The 17899-nt window shown below is 39.2% G+C and overlaps 2 protein-coding genes across 3 annotated transcripts; both read left to right on the top strand.

The window, feature by feature from the left end:
- The first annotated feature begins 683 nt into the window (after positions 1-683).
- On the top strand, positions 684-8837 carry gfod2 (glucose-fructose oxidoreductase domain containing 2). 2 transcript variants are annotated; one of them, XM_067442588.1, is made up of 5 exons: positions 684-820; positions 952-1069; positions 1944-2268; positions 4304-4482; positions 7574-8837. In XM_067442588.1, the coding sequence occupies exons 3-5, from the start codon at positions 2016-2018 to the stop codon at positions 8243-8245; spliced, it is 1104 nt and encodes a 367-aa protein (XP_067298689.1). In that variant the 5' UTR covers positions 684-820; positions 952-1069; positions 1944-2015; the 3' UTR covers positions 8246-8837. The 2 variants fall into 2 exon arrangements, with proteins under 2 accessions (XP_067298689.1, XP_067298696.1); XM_067442595.1 differs by lacking the exon at positions 684-820 and adding an exon at positions 840-858.
- A 720-nt stretch (positions 8838-9557) lies between these two features.
- On the top strand, positions 9558-17686 carry LOC137073858 (uncharacterized). Its single transcript, XM_067442568.1, has 3 exons — positions 9558-9861; positions 15414-15935; positions 16279-17686. Exons 1-3 carry the CDS (start codon positions 9639-9641, stop codon positions 16656-16658), a joined length of 1125 nt encoding a protein of 374 aa, XP_067298669.1. The 5' UTR covers positions 9558-9638; the 3' UTR covers positions 16659-17686.
- Positions 17687-17899: the final 213 nt, after the last annotated feature.

The following is a 17899-nucleotide window of genomic DNA, read 5'->3' as shown; positions in this document are numbered from 1 at the left end:
ATGTGTTAAGATTCACAAAATCCATCATATCACATAGCAGCATGATCAACTGAGAATAGATATATCCTATTTAACACTTCAAAATGACAACCAATAATATTTCTAACTACACATAATAGAGCGCCGTCTACTCAAAGTTCATATGGTGTTTTTCTTCATAAGCACCAAACACTACATCTGTGCTTTTGTACCTAAAATAAAGAGATTAGAAATTAATTTAATGCTAGTTTCTATAGAAAGATTTATGCAATTTTATAAGGAGTACAAATATAATTTTGTTGGTGTCACAATTTTAAGGAATGTATCATATCCTTTACAAGGGGAAATCATGTGGTAACCTGTTTTTAATAATACTATATATTTTTAGCACAATTACTCGAATAAAATTAATATTGTCAAAATCGTGACGTATGCTTTCGTTTGGATGCAGCCGATCTGGTTCTTGGATAAGCAATATAATTGCTTAATAAAAAATATATAATGAAGGTTTACAACAAAAACGTTTTTGTGCCTCGACACCAGTTGGACTGAACTGTTTCAGTTCGCTCACTTCGCTGGAGAGTATTGCTGCTTTCACATGCTATCGAAATTATCGAGTTTCCTAGTAAAAATTGCACATGAACGCCCTCCGATTGTAACATTAGCGGTGAGCTCGTAATCACGACTTCAGAAGTGGGAATTATCAAATTTCCGATAGCGCGTGAAGGCTGCATAACGTGCTTATATGGGCGTGGCAGAAGAAGAAAAAAACACGACGGTTTTGCGCATGCGCACATCATCGAACATCTTTGGAGATCAGCACATACAGCAATGAGCAGCAGTAAGCACATCAGCAGCACTGTAGATACATGAAACAATGTACTGTGATTTCAAGACGGACGAAGAATGTCCAATACGTTGAGAGGGTGGGAGGTGTGACGGGTTTGTCCTGTTTTTCCTCTTGCTGTTAAGATGACATGAGAGCTCACAGCCCTGACTGGTGTTGATCAGAAAGGGAGGGAGGTGTCCACCATCCTCTGGCCATCATTCTCCACAGCACCGCCATCGCATCCCAGGGCTTTGTGTCGCGGTAAGTATGTAACTAATAATATAACTTAGGCGCGGAACTGGCACGAACTCAAAATTCTGGGAGGAAGAATGTGTGTTTGTGACTGTGTACTGTACAGTTGGACTGGCTCGGCTAAGCTACAACGTTATGTCTCCGCTGTATAATATGGATGTTTTGTTGTAAAAGTGTCAAGTTTGTTGGTCTATATTGTTTTATATATATATATATAAGTTATATGTGTGCGTATTATAACACAACGCTAATGTCTTTAAAAGCTAACTCAACAAGGATTGAGTTAGCCTCAACAATGAATTAACGTTAGCGCGAGGAAGTGATGCTAATATTGGTGTGTCTCTAAATTAGATCACAACTGATGTGGTTTACATTTCTTTATTAAAAATAACGTAATTTGTCAAATTCATTCTTCCATATCAGTTTCTTTAAGGATATTCGAGGTGGTCGTACTGTTTGGCTCACATAGACACTTTCTTGAAGTATTTACTTAATATTTGCCAAAAAAAAAAAAAAAAAAAAATCATTTAGCCTAACCAGGAACTACATTGTGTTTAGTCCAGAGTGGAAAAACAAGTATGCTTTATAATTTGCCTTTGCTGGGGAGGTGCATGGACTTGTGATGCAAATTAAGTTGCAAGCCAGCTGGTAGATCAGCAACGCTCAGGCTTGTATCTGACAGCTGTCACTCGAGCCACTGATAACAGTGGGTTCATACAGCTCCTTATCTCCATTGTCTATTGATTATGATAGCCTGAAGTGGCCCTGAGGTTAATTTTAACTTGGAGCTTAGTGTCGGCATGCTTGCTGTGTCTAGAGATTATTTTTCATCCCTGTGCAAATGTCAGTCAGTGAACTTTGATGTGTCTCTCACTTTTCACAGGACTTTCATTTGTGTTGCAAGAGATTTACAGTTTGCAGTGTGGAATGAGACGCTGACTGGCGTGTTAAAATAATGTTGCCCGGAGTGGGTGTGTTTGGAACAGGGCAGACAGTACGTGTCCTGGTGCCTTTGCTCCAAAAGGAAGGCTTCCCTGTTCAGGCCGTCTGGGGCCGTACACAAGAGGAAGCCAAGTCACTAGCCAGCGAGTTGGACATTCCCTTTTCCACCAGCCAGACAGATGATGTGCTGCTACATCCAGAGGTTCATCTTGTCTGCATATTGACACCACCTCCACACACACGGCAGATTGCGGTAAAAGCTCTTGGTGAGATTTATGCTCTTTCGCTTCTTATCTTGATTGTCCATGTCGTCTCAGGGGATTGGGTTGGTTTCCTTCCTGGACTCAACGAGTGTTTACTGTGCTACTGTTTACTTTACAACTTGGCACAAGCCACATTGGTGTTTTTTCCTGCATGCTGATCAAATGTTGCATACTCAGATCACAGTGAACCCCTCAGCACAGTTAAAGGGTTAGTTCACCCAAAAATGAAAATTATTTCATTAATTACTCACCCTCATGTCATTGGACACCCGTAAGACCTTTGTTCATTTTCGGAACATAAATGAAGATATTTTTGTTGAAAGCTGATGGCTGAGAAAGGCTTCAAAAAGGCCTCCATTGGCATCCAGTATATTTTAACTCACAAGACCCATGAAGGCACTAAACACATCGATACAAAGTCTATCTCACTACAGTGACTGTACAATAATTTTAAAATGCGACGAAATAGTTATTGTGCGCACAAAAATCAAAATAAAGACTTTATCCACAAAGTGAACTCGACGCATGCGCCAGAATATGACGCAGCTGCACCGGTCAGATCTATGGTATACATGACCCGGAAGCGAAGAGGAGTGCCGCTATCACGTGAGTTCACTTCTGAGACCTAGACAGAAGACTTGGCAGATAAAGTCATTATTTAGATTTTTTTTCCGCACAAAAAATATTTTCGTCGCATTGTAAAATTATTGTACAGCCACTGTAGTGAGATGGACTTTGTATCGACGTCTTTAGTGCCTTCATGGGTCTTGTGAGTGGAAATATACTGGATGCCAATGGAGGCCTTTTTGAAGCCTTTCTCAGCCATCAGCTTTCAATAAAAATATCTTAATTTGTGTTCCGAAGATGAACGAAGGTCTTACAGGTGTCCAATGACATAAGGGTGAGTAATTAATGAAATCATTTTCATTTTTGGGTGAACTAACCCTTTAAGATTATGGGCCCTATCTTGCACCCAGCGCAATTGACTTTGTACACCTTGTGCACGTTGCTAAACTAGTGAATGAACTTGCGATCCCTGGGCAGTTCAGCGCAAAAAAAGGAGGCGTATTCCGGCGCAAACAATCCCTGGTGCTATTTTGCTGTTCCATTAAACAATTGCGCCACTGACCAGAAAAAACCTAGTCTAAAGTCAGTGGCGCGTTGCGCGTTGTTCTTTATGCTATTTTAAGGGCGCATGCTTGACCATAATGTATAGCGTGCACAACGCGCATACACTTTGCTCATGTAATATACACAGATGCAACAGTTATTTTTGCAAATCTTAAATTGTTACACTAAAAAAAATTAACACATGAGATGACGGAAATCATTGTGGTGTGCCACGAAGATGTGAAAAAATAGGCATAAATCTAGTTTACAAATTATTCAGGCTAATTGTAGTAATTAAGGATCAGACCTGTTTGCCCAATAGTGGCAAGACATATATGTATATAAGGACATCTGACAAATTGGTTTGTCCGTCAAGGACCAGGAAAAAAAAAATCGACTGAAAAACTGTTTAACCGACGCCTGTTTAACCAACGCTATTTTGGGTGGGTTTCTCCCATCCCCATACAACACAACTTCTCTGTCTTTCACTGCTCTTACAAGAACATCAGTCTCCTCGGCTGTGAACCGCTCCTGGCGTGCGCCTGGTAAATACGCCATAATAATAGCAATCCATAATGGAACTTGCGCACCTGCTTTACTGTACTTTTGAAGGGAATGTTAGATGACGCTCTGATTGGTTTATACACGTTACGCCCAAACCACACCTATGAATAATGAAGCTACTTCAGACCAACCCATTTTAGATTTGCGCCGGGCGCAAGAGCCATTTATCCTTCCAGGAAAATAGCAACAGCGCCGAGACCCACCCACAAAGTTACTTGCACTTAGTGCTTTGACACTTGGGTTTCAGATCGTTAAAATAGGGCCCAATGTTGATAAAGTACTTGCTTCAAGAAAGAACTTGTTAGGCATGGAAAATTTGAAATTTTGATACTCATTTTTCTTTCTGTTGTCTCATTCTCTATAGGTATAGGTAAAAATGTGATCAGTGAGCAGGCAGCTACACTGACAGATGCCTGTAAGATGGTGACAGCGGCAAGATATTACCCACAGCTTATGAGTATAATGGGAAATTCCTTGCGCTTCTTGCCTGCATTTGTCCAGATGAAACGTCTGCTAGGAGAGGGTTATTGTGGGACCTTGCAGGTATTGGAATTTCACCAATATATATATATATATATATTTTTTAAAGAAACTACCATAAAAATATAAGTTTATATTTATATGACATCATTTATATAATGCTATTAATATAATGACTAGACATTTATAATGTTGAGATTTCTTTTTTCCAAAAAGAAAAGTTAAGTAGCACAACTATTTTCAACACTCATAACAGTAAGAAATGTTTCTTAAGCAGCAAATAAGAATGGTTCCTGTTGAATCATGTGATACTGAAGAAAAATATGTTAAAAATGTTTTTTGAAATGGTTTAAATATAGTTATTTGAAATTGCACTAATATTTAGTATTATAACTGTTTTACTGTATTTTTGACCAAATAAATGCACCCATGGTGAGCATGAGACTTCTTTCAAAAACATTAAATCTTATATAAAATAATTTTCAAATATATACTATATATACACTCAACTAAATGATTATTAGGAACACCTGTTCAATTTCTCATTAGTGCAATTATCTAATCAACCAATCACATGACAGTTGCTTCAATACATTTAGGGGTGTGGTCCTAGTCAAGACAATCTCCTGAACTCCAAACTGAATGCCAGAATGGGAAAGAAAGGTGATTTAAGCAATTTTGAGCGTGGCATGGTTGTTGGTGCCAGATGGGCCGGTCTAAGTATTTCACAATCTGCTCAGTTACTGGGATTTTCACACACAACCATTTCTAGGGTTTACAAAGAATGGTGTGAAAAGGGAAAAACATCCAGCATGTGGCAGTCCTGTGGGTGAAAATGCCTTGTTGATGCTAGAGGTCAGAGGAGAATGGGCCAAATGATTCAAGCTGATAGAAGAGCAACTTTGACTGAAATAACCACTCGTTACAACTGAGGTATGCAGCAAAGCATTTGTGAAGCCACAACACGCACAACCTTAAAGGGTTAGTTCCCCCAAAAATGAAATTTATGTCATTAATGACTCACCCTAATGTCGTTCCACACCCGTAAGACAGTTAATCTTTGGAACACAGTTTAAGATATTTTATATTTAGTCTGAGAGCGTATCCAAGTGTATGCACACTATACTGTCCAGAAAGGGAATAAAAACATCATCAAAGTAGTCCATATGTGACATCAGTTAGTTAATTAGAATATCTTGATTCACTGATTCATAACCGTTTGAATCTTTATTTGAGGTTTGAAGCTTTGAACACAATCAAGGAAGAGAAGACAATGCTCAATAATGTCATAGTTTTTGTTATTTTTGGACCAATTTTTTATTTTTTTTTGCTTCAAGAGATTCTAATTAACTAACTGATGATGTCACATATGGACTACTTTGATGATGTTATTATTACCTTTCTGGACATGGACAGTATAGTGTGTATACACTTAGATACGCTGTCGGACTAAATATAAAATATCTTAAACTGTGTTCTAAATGAACGGAGGTCTTACGGGTGTGAAACAACATTAGGGTGAGTCATTAATGACATCCATTTCATTTTTGGGTGAATTAACCCTTTAAGGTGGATGGGCTACAACAGCAGAAGACCCCACTCATTTCCACTACAAATAGGAAAAAAAGGCTACAACTTGCACAAGCTCACCAAAATTGGACAGTTAAAGACTGGAAAAATGTCGCCTGGTCTGATGAGTCTCGGTTTCTGTTGAGACATTCAGATGGTAGAGAATTTGGCATAAACAGAATGAGAGCGTGAATCCATCATCCCTTGTTACCACTGTACAGGCTGGTGGTGGTCACACTATAGGTCCCTTAGTACCATTTGGGCATTGTTTAAATGCCACGGCCTACTTGAGCACTGTTTCTGACCATGTCCATCCCTTTATGACAACCATGTACCAATCCTCTGATGACTACTTCCAGCAGGATAATGCACCATGTCACAAAGCTCAAATAATTTCAAATTGGGTTCTGAAACATGACAATGAGTTCACTGTACTAAAATGGCCCCCACAGTCACCAGATCTCATTTCAATAGAGCATCTTTGGGATGTGGTGGAACGGGAGCTTCATCCCTGGATGTGCATCCCCACAAATCAACTGCAAGATGCTATCCTATCAATATGGGCCAACATTTCTAAAGAATGCTTTCAGCACCTCGTTTTGCTTATGTGTACGTGTCTAACAGAGCATAAATTTAGCACGCTGGACTCAGACACAATATGGGCCAGAGCTCGCAAAGCCCGGCAGGCGATGAATCTCATATTCCGTTCTTGTTCTACTCTTCTCTGACATCTGAAGGGCGGTGTGCACGCATGTGTGCACATGTATGTGTGCGCACGCTTTGTGCTTCTATCCTCCGATTTTGCGGGCTATGTGTAATATAAAAATAATAGTCCAATCAATCGCGGGTCGATTTATAGAGAAATATAAATCATTGTGTTTGTTTGATAAAGACGTTTACGACCCCTGTGGTCAAGAGAATGATTCCGGTTGACGCTTCTCCCTCAATCTCTCCTCTCTCTGAAATGACAGGGAAGCTTAAGCTCATTAAATATGTAAATCTTATCCAATCCTAGCCGTGGGCGTTTACTTCCAAGTCTCCAGTGTGGCACGCCCATCAAAACCCAGTGTTTTGAAAAGAGCCTCAGAACCAGTCTAGAACATAGCCTATTACTTATAAGTTATGATGTTTTTGAATGTAAAAACCTCACGAACATCATTAGTTGACCTCAGACAACAGTATAAAAAACAGTATAAAGAAAAGCCAGTTCATGAAACATTTAAGACATATTTGCATGTATATACTTTATATATATTTTTTATTATAGGTGTGTGTGTGTGTATGTGTATGTGTATGTGTGTATATATATATATATATATATATATATATATATATATATATATATATATATATATATATATATAATATAAAATATACTTTTATTTTGGATGCGATTAATTGTTTGCCCAGCACTATATATATATAATATTGTATATATAAAATTATGCATAATACAAGTTTAGTTAAAAGTTGTAAGCCATTCTTGACATGTAACTCTTTGTAAACGTTAAGATATATGCTACATTATGACAACTCAGACTGGTCAAAATAAACTTGTTGACGTCACATTTTTCTTCTTTTCAAGGTATGTGAAGCACGTGTGTATGGAGGCTCACTGCTCAGCCAATCATATGGCTGGGCATGGGAGGAGCTTATGGGGGGAGGTGGCCTGCATACAGTTGGCTCCTGCATCATTGACCTCCTGAGCCACCTCACGGGACGTCGGGCTATGCGAGTGCATGGAATGCTTCGGACTTTCGTCCGTCAAGGTGGCCCAGTGGGAGGGATTCGTTCTGTAACCGCAGATGACTATGCTTGCTTTCAGCTGCTGATGAGCGGTGGTGTGGTCTGCAGTGTTACATTAAACTTCAATCTACCTGGCACAGATGTGCATGAGATCATGCTTGTGGGATCATCAGGACGACTTATTGCTCGAGGAACAGAGCTGTATGGCCAACGGACCAGCATGCAAGTAGAGGAGCTTCTTTTGACTGATGGTGGAGAAGGTGTAGGGCCATCTGTTAGGGGACTGAACGGCATGGTGACTCAGCTCAGACTCTCTTTTCAGGCACAAGAGGATAGACGCTCTTGGGTGCGGCATCCTGTTTCCATGGCAGCCTCCTTTGAGGATGGGCTGTATGTACAGACAGTCGTGGATGCCATCAAACGATCAAATCGCACTGGAGAGTGGGAGTCAGTGGAGGTCAAGATTCAGGATGTTGACCCAAACCACAACCACCGGACCCTGCCAAACTAATACTACACACATGGATACATTCTGTATCTCAAAACCAAGCCTATTAATATACTTCAATTTCTTTTACAATCAAATAACCATGCTTTAATTTTAAACATAAAATATCTGAAACTAAATGCATAATTTAACTAAATGTATGCATACTAACTTTGTTTTAAGTTATCAGGGAAGTTGGGTGGCAAAGCACTGGAGATGTGTCACTGGATAGGAATTGTGGTTTCAGGGTTGTTTTGTTGTCTATTTACTGTATCACAAAAAAAGATGTGCAAAGCTTATCTGTGAAAACTTTGTGTTTTCCTTATTTTTATGTAATTTGAGCCTCTGGGTTTAAGTGTGAGCCCCTTAAGTTTTTATATTTTATGAGTAGTTAATATAATAAGCTTGTGCTCTGATGAGGATTTTTCCTGTATTTTTCCCCGTGCATGAGAGAGAGAGAGCTTTATGGCACTGGTAAACTTACTATGCTGGACACTAGATATCATTTACTGTAATACACCTATTGTGACTTATAACCTGATGTCCAATGCATTGGACATGTTAATGGTTTTACTAAGCTGCACAATATTTCTTGAATTATATTTTTATTGCTGAATTTGTGTCTGCATTGTTTAAGAGTGAGTAATAGGTTGCTGTGTGGATGGTGTTTTTATTCATTTATTGCTATTATAAGTTTAACGTTAAATATCTACTTAATTGAATTAAATATTTTTACTCATGGGTTTTACACATGCCTGCTGAATGACAACAAATATTTATTTTATTTTATTTTTTTATGTGTCTTTAACACGAATACCATCTGGCATTCTAGAGGGGGCGCTAAAGGCTCGTGTCTAGATGGTAACCCTTGTCTGAACTTCTCGCGAGATTCACATACGAGTTTGATCCTAGAGCTTTTGAATGGGAATCCTGCAGCAATGATAAACATAGAAAAAAAAAGTGGCAAAATGCAAAGAATCACAAAGCAGAGGATTATCTTTGTCAGTTGCTTTAAAATTTTCAGATCTAGACTTCTAATGTACTGTCATTGCATGTGCTGGACTTTAATAAACTGTGTTTATTAATGTGTGATTCTATTTTCACTATAAGCAGTTTTGATTAGTTTAATCACAGATAATTATCTTTAGATACTTCAAAAGACAAAAACAAAACGTTTAAAAAAGAGGCTATGAACAATTTTTGTCTTCCCAACAATATGTACGAGTATTATTGAGGATAATCTTTGTAACAAAGACAGTAAGAAATATATTCACATTATTTTTGTCTTCAAATTATTTTTGCTCAGCGACCAAAAGCATCAGCGACAATGCGCATGCGCGAGAATTTCACGCAAAGAAGGTTACCGTCTGGAATAAGGCAATCAGTCAGTCAGTAATCAAAGTCGACTCGTTCGAAAATGGCGGCACGAAAGCGAAGTATAGTCTGGTCATTTTTCCAAGCCGAGGATGACAGAAGAGTATTGTGTCTCCTCTGTATGAAGACGGTTTTATATTTTGGTCATACAACAAACATGCTTCGCCATTTACGAACGAAACACCCGTCAGATTTTTCCTCGTTGGACAAAAGGAAGCCCGCGGCAGATGCGGTATCCAAACGCAACGACACTGGTTGTGTGGAAGGTATTTAAGGTTAAAGTATTGTCTTGTAGTGCTTCTCGTTATGTACACTGTCGTGATGTACTCTAAATATGTCTGTGACAAAACTGGTTGGTTATGGAACTTAGAATCGACAGCTTGCATTTTTCTTTCCATTTTGGCCTAACAGTTACTTTGCACGTGCTTATACCTTACCACATGTGAGTCCAGGAGCCAAAATAACGGTGCTTTATAATTCAAAACTGCTCGTTGTGATTGTGTGATTCAGTATCGACTCCTCAGTAGGAACGGGTTCGTTTTACAGAGTCTTATGTCAAAGTGACGAGAGTTTCGCTTAGGCCATGGTTTTGGGTGGATGTCGCAACGACGCCATGTTGTTTTTCTCAAACAATCGTCTATTACGTCGCTCAATGATAGAAGGATAATTTAGCAAATTTAATATTATCTCAAACGAATTTCCCCGACCGGAATCGATTCGATTCGACTCGTTCAGTCAAATGAATGAATCTTTTGAATCGTGTCGCTGATTTGGATCGGCAATATACGGTGCTTTGACTGAAAGAGCCACCCCGCCCCCTCCCGTCCGTCCAGAATAAGCGGGACAGAAAACCTTCAACGGTAACAACCACATTCTGTGTGAAATATAAAGACATATTACATACGAATTGTCAGTGATTATTAAATTCTACACAATGTATGTCCTTTTCAGAAATCCGAATTGTATTGAACCGTATTTGATCCGAAATTGTCACGTGATGCACCATCTTCACCATCCCCGGATGGGCGCGTTTTTTACAGTAAATGGATAGAAAATGCAGTTTATGTCTGTCCTCGGTTTCTAGGACTGTGCGATATTGAAGAAAAATGCGATATGCAAAATCTTGCAATAATTCTATATGCGATATGATATTGCAATTAGTGTGTTAAATCTATTTAAATTATATATAAAACAATATTTAAAAACTGAGAATTAAATGTTTCACATTCTTTCTGGAAAAAGAAAGCTACAACTTCTGAAAGTGACCAGCAGTGTCGTTCACTTTTCGGCGTGTGTTTGTGTGTCAGACAGCGCGAGACTGCAAGTTATTGTTTTTTTGTGCAAATTATTGCTTTTAATAACTCTTTATAACATCAAGTCCCATAAGTCAGTGGCTCCCAAACATGTCCAAGACCCAGAGGACCCCCAGCACTGCACATTTTGCATGTTTCCCTCATCAGACACCTTATCCAAATCATCAGCTGATTAAAAGAGATGGCGATACCTGAAGTGGGTGTGTCTAGTGAGGGTGACATACAAAATGTGCAGGGCTGGGGGTCCTTCAGGACAGGTTTGGGGCCACTGCCATAAGTAACAGTCGTGTGCCCAGTCTATTCTCTGCTATGCGTCGACCAAAAACAGACACTTTTCACAATCTTGAAGTAGCCTATTAAAATCATTCAGATATTGCATGTCATTGCGATATTTCAATAAATTGCACAGCCTTATCAGCTTCCATACCAAACAATGTTATTTTCCTTCATCTGTCCACGTAATGTAATGAACTTGAATTTATAGAAATAAGGCATTAGGGATGAAACGGTATGGAAATTTAACATCAGGGTTATAGTTACACAAATTACGGTTATCAATATTATCGCGGTTTTGTTCAAAATGAGAGAGTTCAAAAATAATCATTGCACACTGAAAACATTTAAACAAGTTTTATATTTGAAAATGAACAAACAACAAATAAATCAAGCTGCTCTATGCCCTTTTTTAAAGCAAGATTGTATTCTGTGGGATTTCCTTCCTTATATTGGTTGTCGTCTATAGCACCACATAATGCATAAATAATTGTTTGGTGTAAAATATAATCTCTAATATTATTTTTATAAATATGTTAAAGCAGTATTCTCATCAGTGTCCTCTATCAGCTATGACGCATTTAAATCTAGCATATTTTGTGTATGAGCCCAAACAGTATCCCAGTAAAATAAATCATATCCATGTTATATATCATTGTCATGAAATATCATTTTCATGTGACAGTTTTTAAAAAAAAATTAAATATCAAAAATCCAAAAGGTGCGCATTATACCCGGCAACTAGATGAACACTTTACAGTCAGTTTTATACAAACGCGCATACCAATGTTGTATGTAACTTTAGAGACGGTCCCTAAATTTGCGAATCTTGAACGTCAAGCCAACTTTATGCCAGTCACATCAGATGCGCTATAGGTTCTGCGGTGTTTGTTTTAAACTATTTTCTCTGCTGAAATATGCTAGAACAAAAACATTTAAGCGTATGCTGAATGAATCTCCTGCGTAGGCCTATATCGCGATACGTTCATCTCTTAGTGCAGATTACAGTGAGTGAGAGCGCGTTTTGAACCACTCCGGTTTATCTGAACGCATCTGATTATTAGCCTAGACACTGCATTCATAAACTCAATAAAAACATGTCTGATAGGTTATAATGCGCAACGCGATTATAACAGATGGCTTTTGAGAAGCCTATAATAAATAGGTTACTAGCAACAGTGACTAGTGTGAGAGACTGTTAACGTTACACGCCACAGCCGGAATATAAATGGCAGGTGTTGATGTCAAGCCCTGATTGTTATTCCTTAAAGGGGAGGTGAAATGCTGTTTCATGCATACTGAGCTTTTTACACTGTTAAAGACTTGGATTCCCATCCTAAACATAGACAAAGTTTCAAAAACTAATGTTGGACGTTTGATGGAGAATTTCTGTGTCAAAAATACACCTTCTGGTTTCTCACAAGTTTCGGAGAGTTTTTTTCGAGTATGGGTCGTCTTGATGTCGACAGAGCGGAAGGTCCTTGTACGGGCTGTACGGCTCTTCTCCCAGGAGGGTGCACGCGCGCGTGACTAGAGCGAGAGAGCAAATGCACGCCCATAAACACGCTTTCAGCTGCAGATCCAGTCGTCCGTGAACACTTATGTCGTTATAGTCCGCGCCGCGCTCCACTTTATTCCTATGGGTGACATCAAACGACTTCAATGCTTCAGCACAGTATTCCGGGAAGGCAGCGCTGCATTTGAACCGATTTGAACGCAGAAATGACGGGAAGCTTCACAACATCGCGGATCTCCACGGTCACTGCTGTCACAGAACCTCACCAAATCATACCAAAGAAGTGTGTTTTTGATGGAGCGGTCCCAGCGATAAAGGTTCGGTCCTGCTTTGGAAGCAGGCGGTGAGTAAAACTGCTTCAAATGTCTCTGCTGTTGGCTATCGTCGCGTGAGTAAACATCAGTAAACGACATGATCATGTATAACGTTAGTTAATTTATCAATGGAGCATGCGATCTATGGTGTGTGTTTAAATACATTTGTTTAGCTGACCAATATTGGAGTCAGTTTGTTTATTGTAAAACCACCCAAACATAAACCTAGCGTTCTCACAAAGCGGGCTTCGTCATTCAAATGCGCTAATGTTACTCCATTGTTGTTCTATGTATAACGTTACACTAGTCTGAACTACAAAACCGTTTTGCTTGCTACTGCTAAGGTTTAGTCGCATACAATAGTCCATAAACTGAATCATGTCCTCATAAACTGCGAGTAAACACACAAATGTTGACAGGACACTAAATATAGTACATACCACAGAGACGGACGTCTTTGTTTCTCCTGTTCAATTTATTTCATCCTCCGGATCTGATTCTGGATCATATCTGTATTAGCTGAATCTGGGTAGCGTTTTCTTCTCCACGCTTGAGGACGTCACCGCTTTGTGCGCACTCGTCATTCTTTAGCTCCGCCCACACGATACGCCTCCAGCCGCTCGTTTTTTCCCCGGAAAGGCTCGGTACAGCCTATATTTCTTTTATAAATATAATAAAGATAAAGACTTTTCGGAGATATGAAGGATGCAATACTACTCTATAGGTACTCAAGATTGACATGAGATTGACTGAAACTGAGTGTGTCACCCCCCCTTAGTCGTGTCTGAACCAAGCCTGCAGTCTCCCTCTCATTTACTGAAGCTTTCGCGCCTTGATCGCCCCCCGGTGATCGGTCCCAGTATAGCCGCCCCTCTGTGTTTTCTAATGGACGCGAGACAAACTAAACAATAAAATTACACTTCAAATATTTTTTCCCCAAAGTTAGTTTATGTCATTGAAGGCAGTTATCATCACGATGATTTCATTTCAAGTGTTCGTTTTTAAAATAAGTTTAGTTTTAGTTAGTTATCTGACGCTTTAAAAACGGGGGGTGTGACGTCATGATTGACAGCTGAGACTGATGGCTTCTCTGAGTGAAGTTGTCACTGAGGCACTAACGGACTTTTTTCGGAATTTTTGGGAGCCGATTGGTGCTTTAGCTTTAATTTCTACATTTCCATAACTGTTTATTTCACACCAACATAATTAATTGTTCTGCATCTGCGAGAGTGTGGGCGGGATTTTGATATCGCAGCTGTGCTTCCTGCTCTACTTCCTGCGCTCTACTGCGCAACTCCGGTCCCGAAATCGCTACTGCGCAGACACGGTCCCAAGATGTCAGCGCCGTGCACCCCCACCTGAAAGCTTCAAATATGGCAAGCGGAAACGGATGATGTCGAGTCGTCCATATTTTTTACGGTCTATGGTCTGAACGTGTTCGTTCATCTTTGGCTCAAGCTTCACGTTATTATTTCCCAGACAGACGTAGATTTGTTATTGAGTCAAAGTCCACTTGCCTTGCGTTCGCAAATCTTCACAGATTTGAAGTGTTTCCCCCATTACAGCGACTTACTTCTGGCATGTTCTGCTGCAGACAGGGTGACCCCAAGGTTTCCCCACCTGTGGCCCAAGATGCTGGGCTTTAGACAACTGTGATAAGGATAAAGCAGTTTGGATAATTCATGGGAGTGGGTGGGGGAGTGTTCTTCTGGTGTGGTTTGCTTGTTGAATTTTCTGATTGGAGGTTTCCCTGCAGAATTATGCGTAATGTAGTTTTTTCATCATAAATTCAGCTGTTGAACACGATTTAAAAAAAGTTACTATATTTTGGACCGATAGCTTCAACAAAAGTATTTTCCATTAACTAACCACTTCTTAGCTCAGAGTAGGTCTGTTTTTAAAGGGATAGTTCACTTTAAAATGAAAATTGTCATCCTTTACTCACCCTCAAGTTGTTTCGAACCTGCATGAATTTCTTTCTTCAGCAGAACACAAGGGAAGATATTTTGAAGAATGTCAGTTAGCTATTAGTTTACTGGAGCCATTGACTTCCATCGTATTTTTATTTTCCTACTATTGAAGTCAATGGCTCCAGTTAACTATTAGGTTACTGACATGCTTTAAAATATCTTCCCTTGTGTTCTGCTGAAGAAAGAAATTCATGCAGGTTCGAAACAACTTCAGGGTGAGTAAAGTATGACAGAATTTTCATTTTAAAAAATGAATGGGATTTTTACCAGACTTTTTGAACATTAGTGAATTATGAATTTAGCAATATTCTGAATCTGTTTTGCCTTCATCTAGCTATAGATGTACAGAGTTCAGTGAGTCAAAGTCAATTCAGTTTAAATTTTAAATAATGAATGTAACTACTTTTTATTCTCCTTTTTTTCTGTGCCAAGTTACAGTGTTAATGGACGAGCAGCAGGTAGAGGTGGAGTCTGTGGGAGAAGATGGCGAAATGGATGGTGCCATTAAGGGGATCCTTCGTGCTGCAGCAGGAGAGGGGACAACTGAAGCAGAGGTGGCTGATGAGGAAGTTGAGGGCCCTGTTGATGAAGGGGATGGAAAAGACATACAAGAGGATGAGGCCCCAGGTAATACTCGCAAGTGGAGCTCCGTTTGGGTGCACTATCGGAAGCTTGGCCAGGAACCACGAGCCCTGTGCTTGCTCTGCATGGAGAAGATCCAGCACCGGAGTAGCACAAGTAACCTTATCAGACATCTACAGCATAAGCATCCTAATGAGTTTGCTCAACTTGAGGATCATCCACAAAAGCGGCCTAACAAGCGCAAATCTGACGATCCGAGCAGACTTGCTGCTTCTCCCACAATAGCAAGCGGAACCCCGACCAGATCACACATTGTGTCACCGAAGCGTGATGTCCGTTCACCCTGCAGTACCAGCCTAGACAGATATTCAGGTATAGTTTGGTTTTTACTCTTCTCATCATTCTTCATTTTTACCTTATGTGTGAAAAGGATGTTTTATTATAGTTAACTAAATCTAAAGCCCTAAAAAGCATTAACTTCACTGATGTTGACTGAAATAAAGATATACCAACACATTTAGTGAAACTTGAAGTACTATAGTGTACTATACATAATAAAATGACAGCAAATTACTAAATGGTAAAATGACTGGTTTGAGTTCACACAGTTTGCTTTGTTGAATTTGCATGATACAAAGGAGGCTTTTCTTTGATTTATGCTTATGTGCCTATATTTAAAAGTTTTAATAAAAGTTTTTAAATTGTTTCCTCTTAGGAGCTAAGTGGTCTGAGGGTGTGCGTATATTGGAAAGAGAGCGGGAGCTGACAGAGGCGTTGAGACGTGTCCAGCAGGAAGAGGGGCGCAGCATACAGCTGCAGAAGGAGTTACTGCAGCAGTTCCGTGAAATGGATGCTGAGCGCCGAGTGCTTCAAAACCAGAAATGTGAACAAGAGCAGGAGCATGGAAGATTGCGGAAGGAAAGAGAAGACCTCCAAAAGGAGAAGAATGAACTCCAGAGGGAAAAAGAGGAGATACGGAAAGAGAGAGAGGAGTTTCAGAAAGAAAAAGAGGAGCTGGAGAAGCAGAAACAAGAACTGGACTCCTGGAAAAATGCTCATGCACAGGGACAGACCTCTGGATTTTACAATTGTTGATATACTTCTGTATGTCTGTTTCACAAGGAAACAAGGATTTCCTTTTTATGGAAATAGTTATTTGTTTATACTTTTTATTTTTACAAGATTGCTTTGAATTGGGGGAGTGGGGTTGTGGGAGCGGGAGAAATGCCAGGGATGTTGTATTTTCTTTAGCTAAATGAAAGTTTTCCTTAACCTTCCAGGATTTCAAACACGTACATGCATGCAAATTATAGATTACCTGCCATTAAAATAGAGATTTGTAATCAGAAGGCCTTTCATGTCAGATAAAATAGAAAATCAGTTTTCATTAGATCTACTCCCATGCTGTATATATACATGTATATATATATATGAGTGTTAACACAAAAAAAGTTAATGTTCGCTCCAAAATCGACCAGTGTGTGAATGTATTCAAGTGTTTTTGTACATTTCTGCACTGGGAATAAAAAAAAAAGCTATCAGCAAATTTCCTTCCTCAGTCAAACAATGTTTTTATTCCTGCTTTGGAGGTTATAGTCTATGCCAGTTTGTCACTATTGTATATTTTTAGTTTTGCTTAACGTAAAGGCTGATAAGATGGTACTGCAATCATGTTTTTTACTAGGAGAAATTTAAAAGAATTTCTGTTTTTATACACATTTGCATACTGTCGTCAGTCCAAACCTGTTTCTCATGCTCTTTCAAATGTACACACACACGCAAGCCATCTTCTTCTTTACATAAAACTGCTGACCTGCTCAGAGAAAGATTCCCTTAAGCCTATGGACATGATCAAGCAAGTTTTAATGTTACATGATAGCCTACAGCTAATAGTATGCCATGATGATTTGTGTTAATGCAAAAATATAGTTTCAATCCTGATTCAGCAGTTGTACAGATGAGTGGTGTCTTAACACTGCACCAAGAAGATAATACCCCCTGACTAGCTGACATGCTCTCTTGATAGTTTATATAACATTGTGTAAATGTTCTTTTGTTTGTCTTACAAATATGGCCTTATATATGTTTAGTTTTACTTAAAATAAATGTTTAAATAGCTTTTATTTTTGTATTGTGATTTATTTTTATGCTATAATTGGTGTTTTAAAATTATTCTGCACATTAATGAGTCAATGTGTTATGTAGGATATGGTGGGCTACTGTGGGACAGAAAGTCATTTTTTGGCCTCAGTCCGCCCCTACATATTTTTGAGAAAAGTTAACCTCTCAAACGTATGGCAACAAAAGACTGGTGTTAAAGTGTTAGGTAAGATGTT

Source organism: Pseudorasbora parva, chromosome 1 (assembly GCF_024679245.1).
Source record: "Pseudorasbora parva isolate DD20220531a chromosome 1, ASM2467924v1, whole genome shotgun sequence".
In the NCBI taxonomy this organism is placed as follows: Eukaryota; Metazoa; Chordata; class Actinopteri; order Cypriniformes; family Gobionidae; genus Pseudorasbora; species Pseudorasbora parva.
Note: the sequence above shows the minus strand (reverse complement) of the source record. Positions and strands in the feature narration are given on the sequence as shown.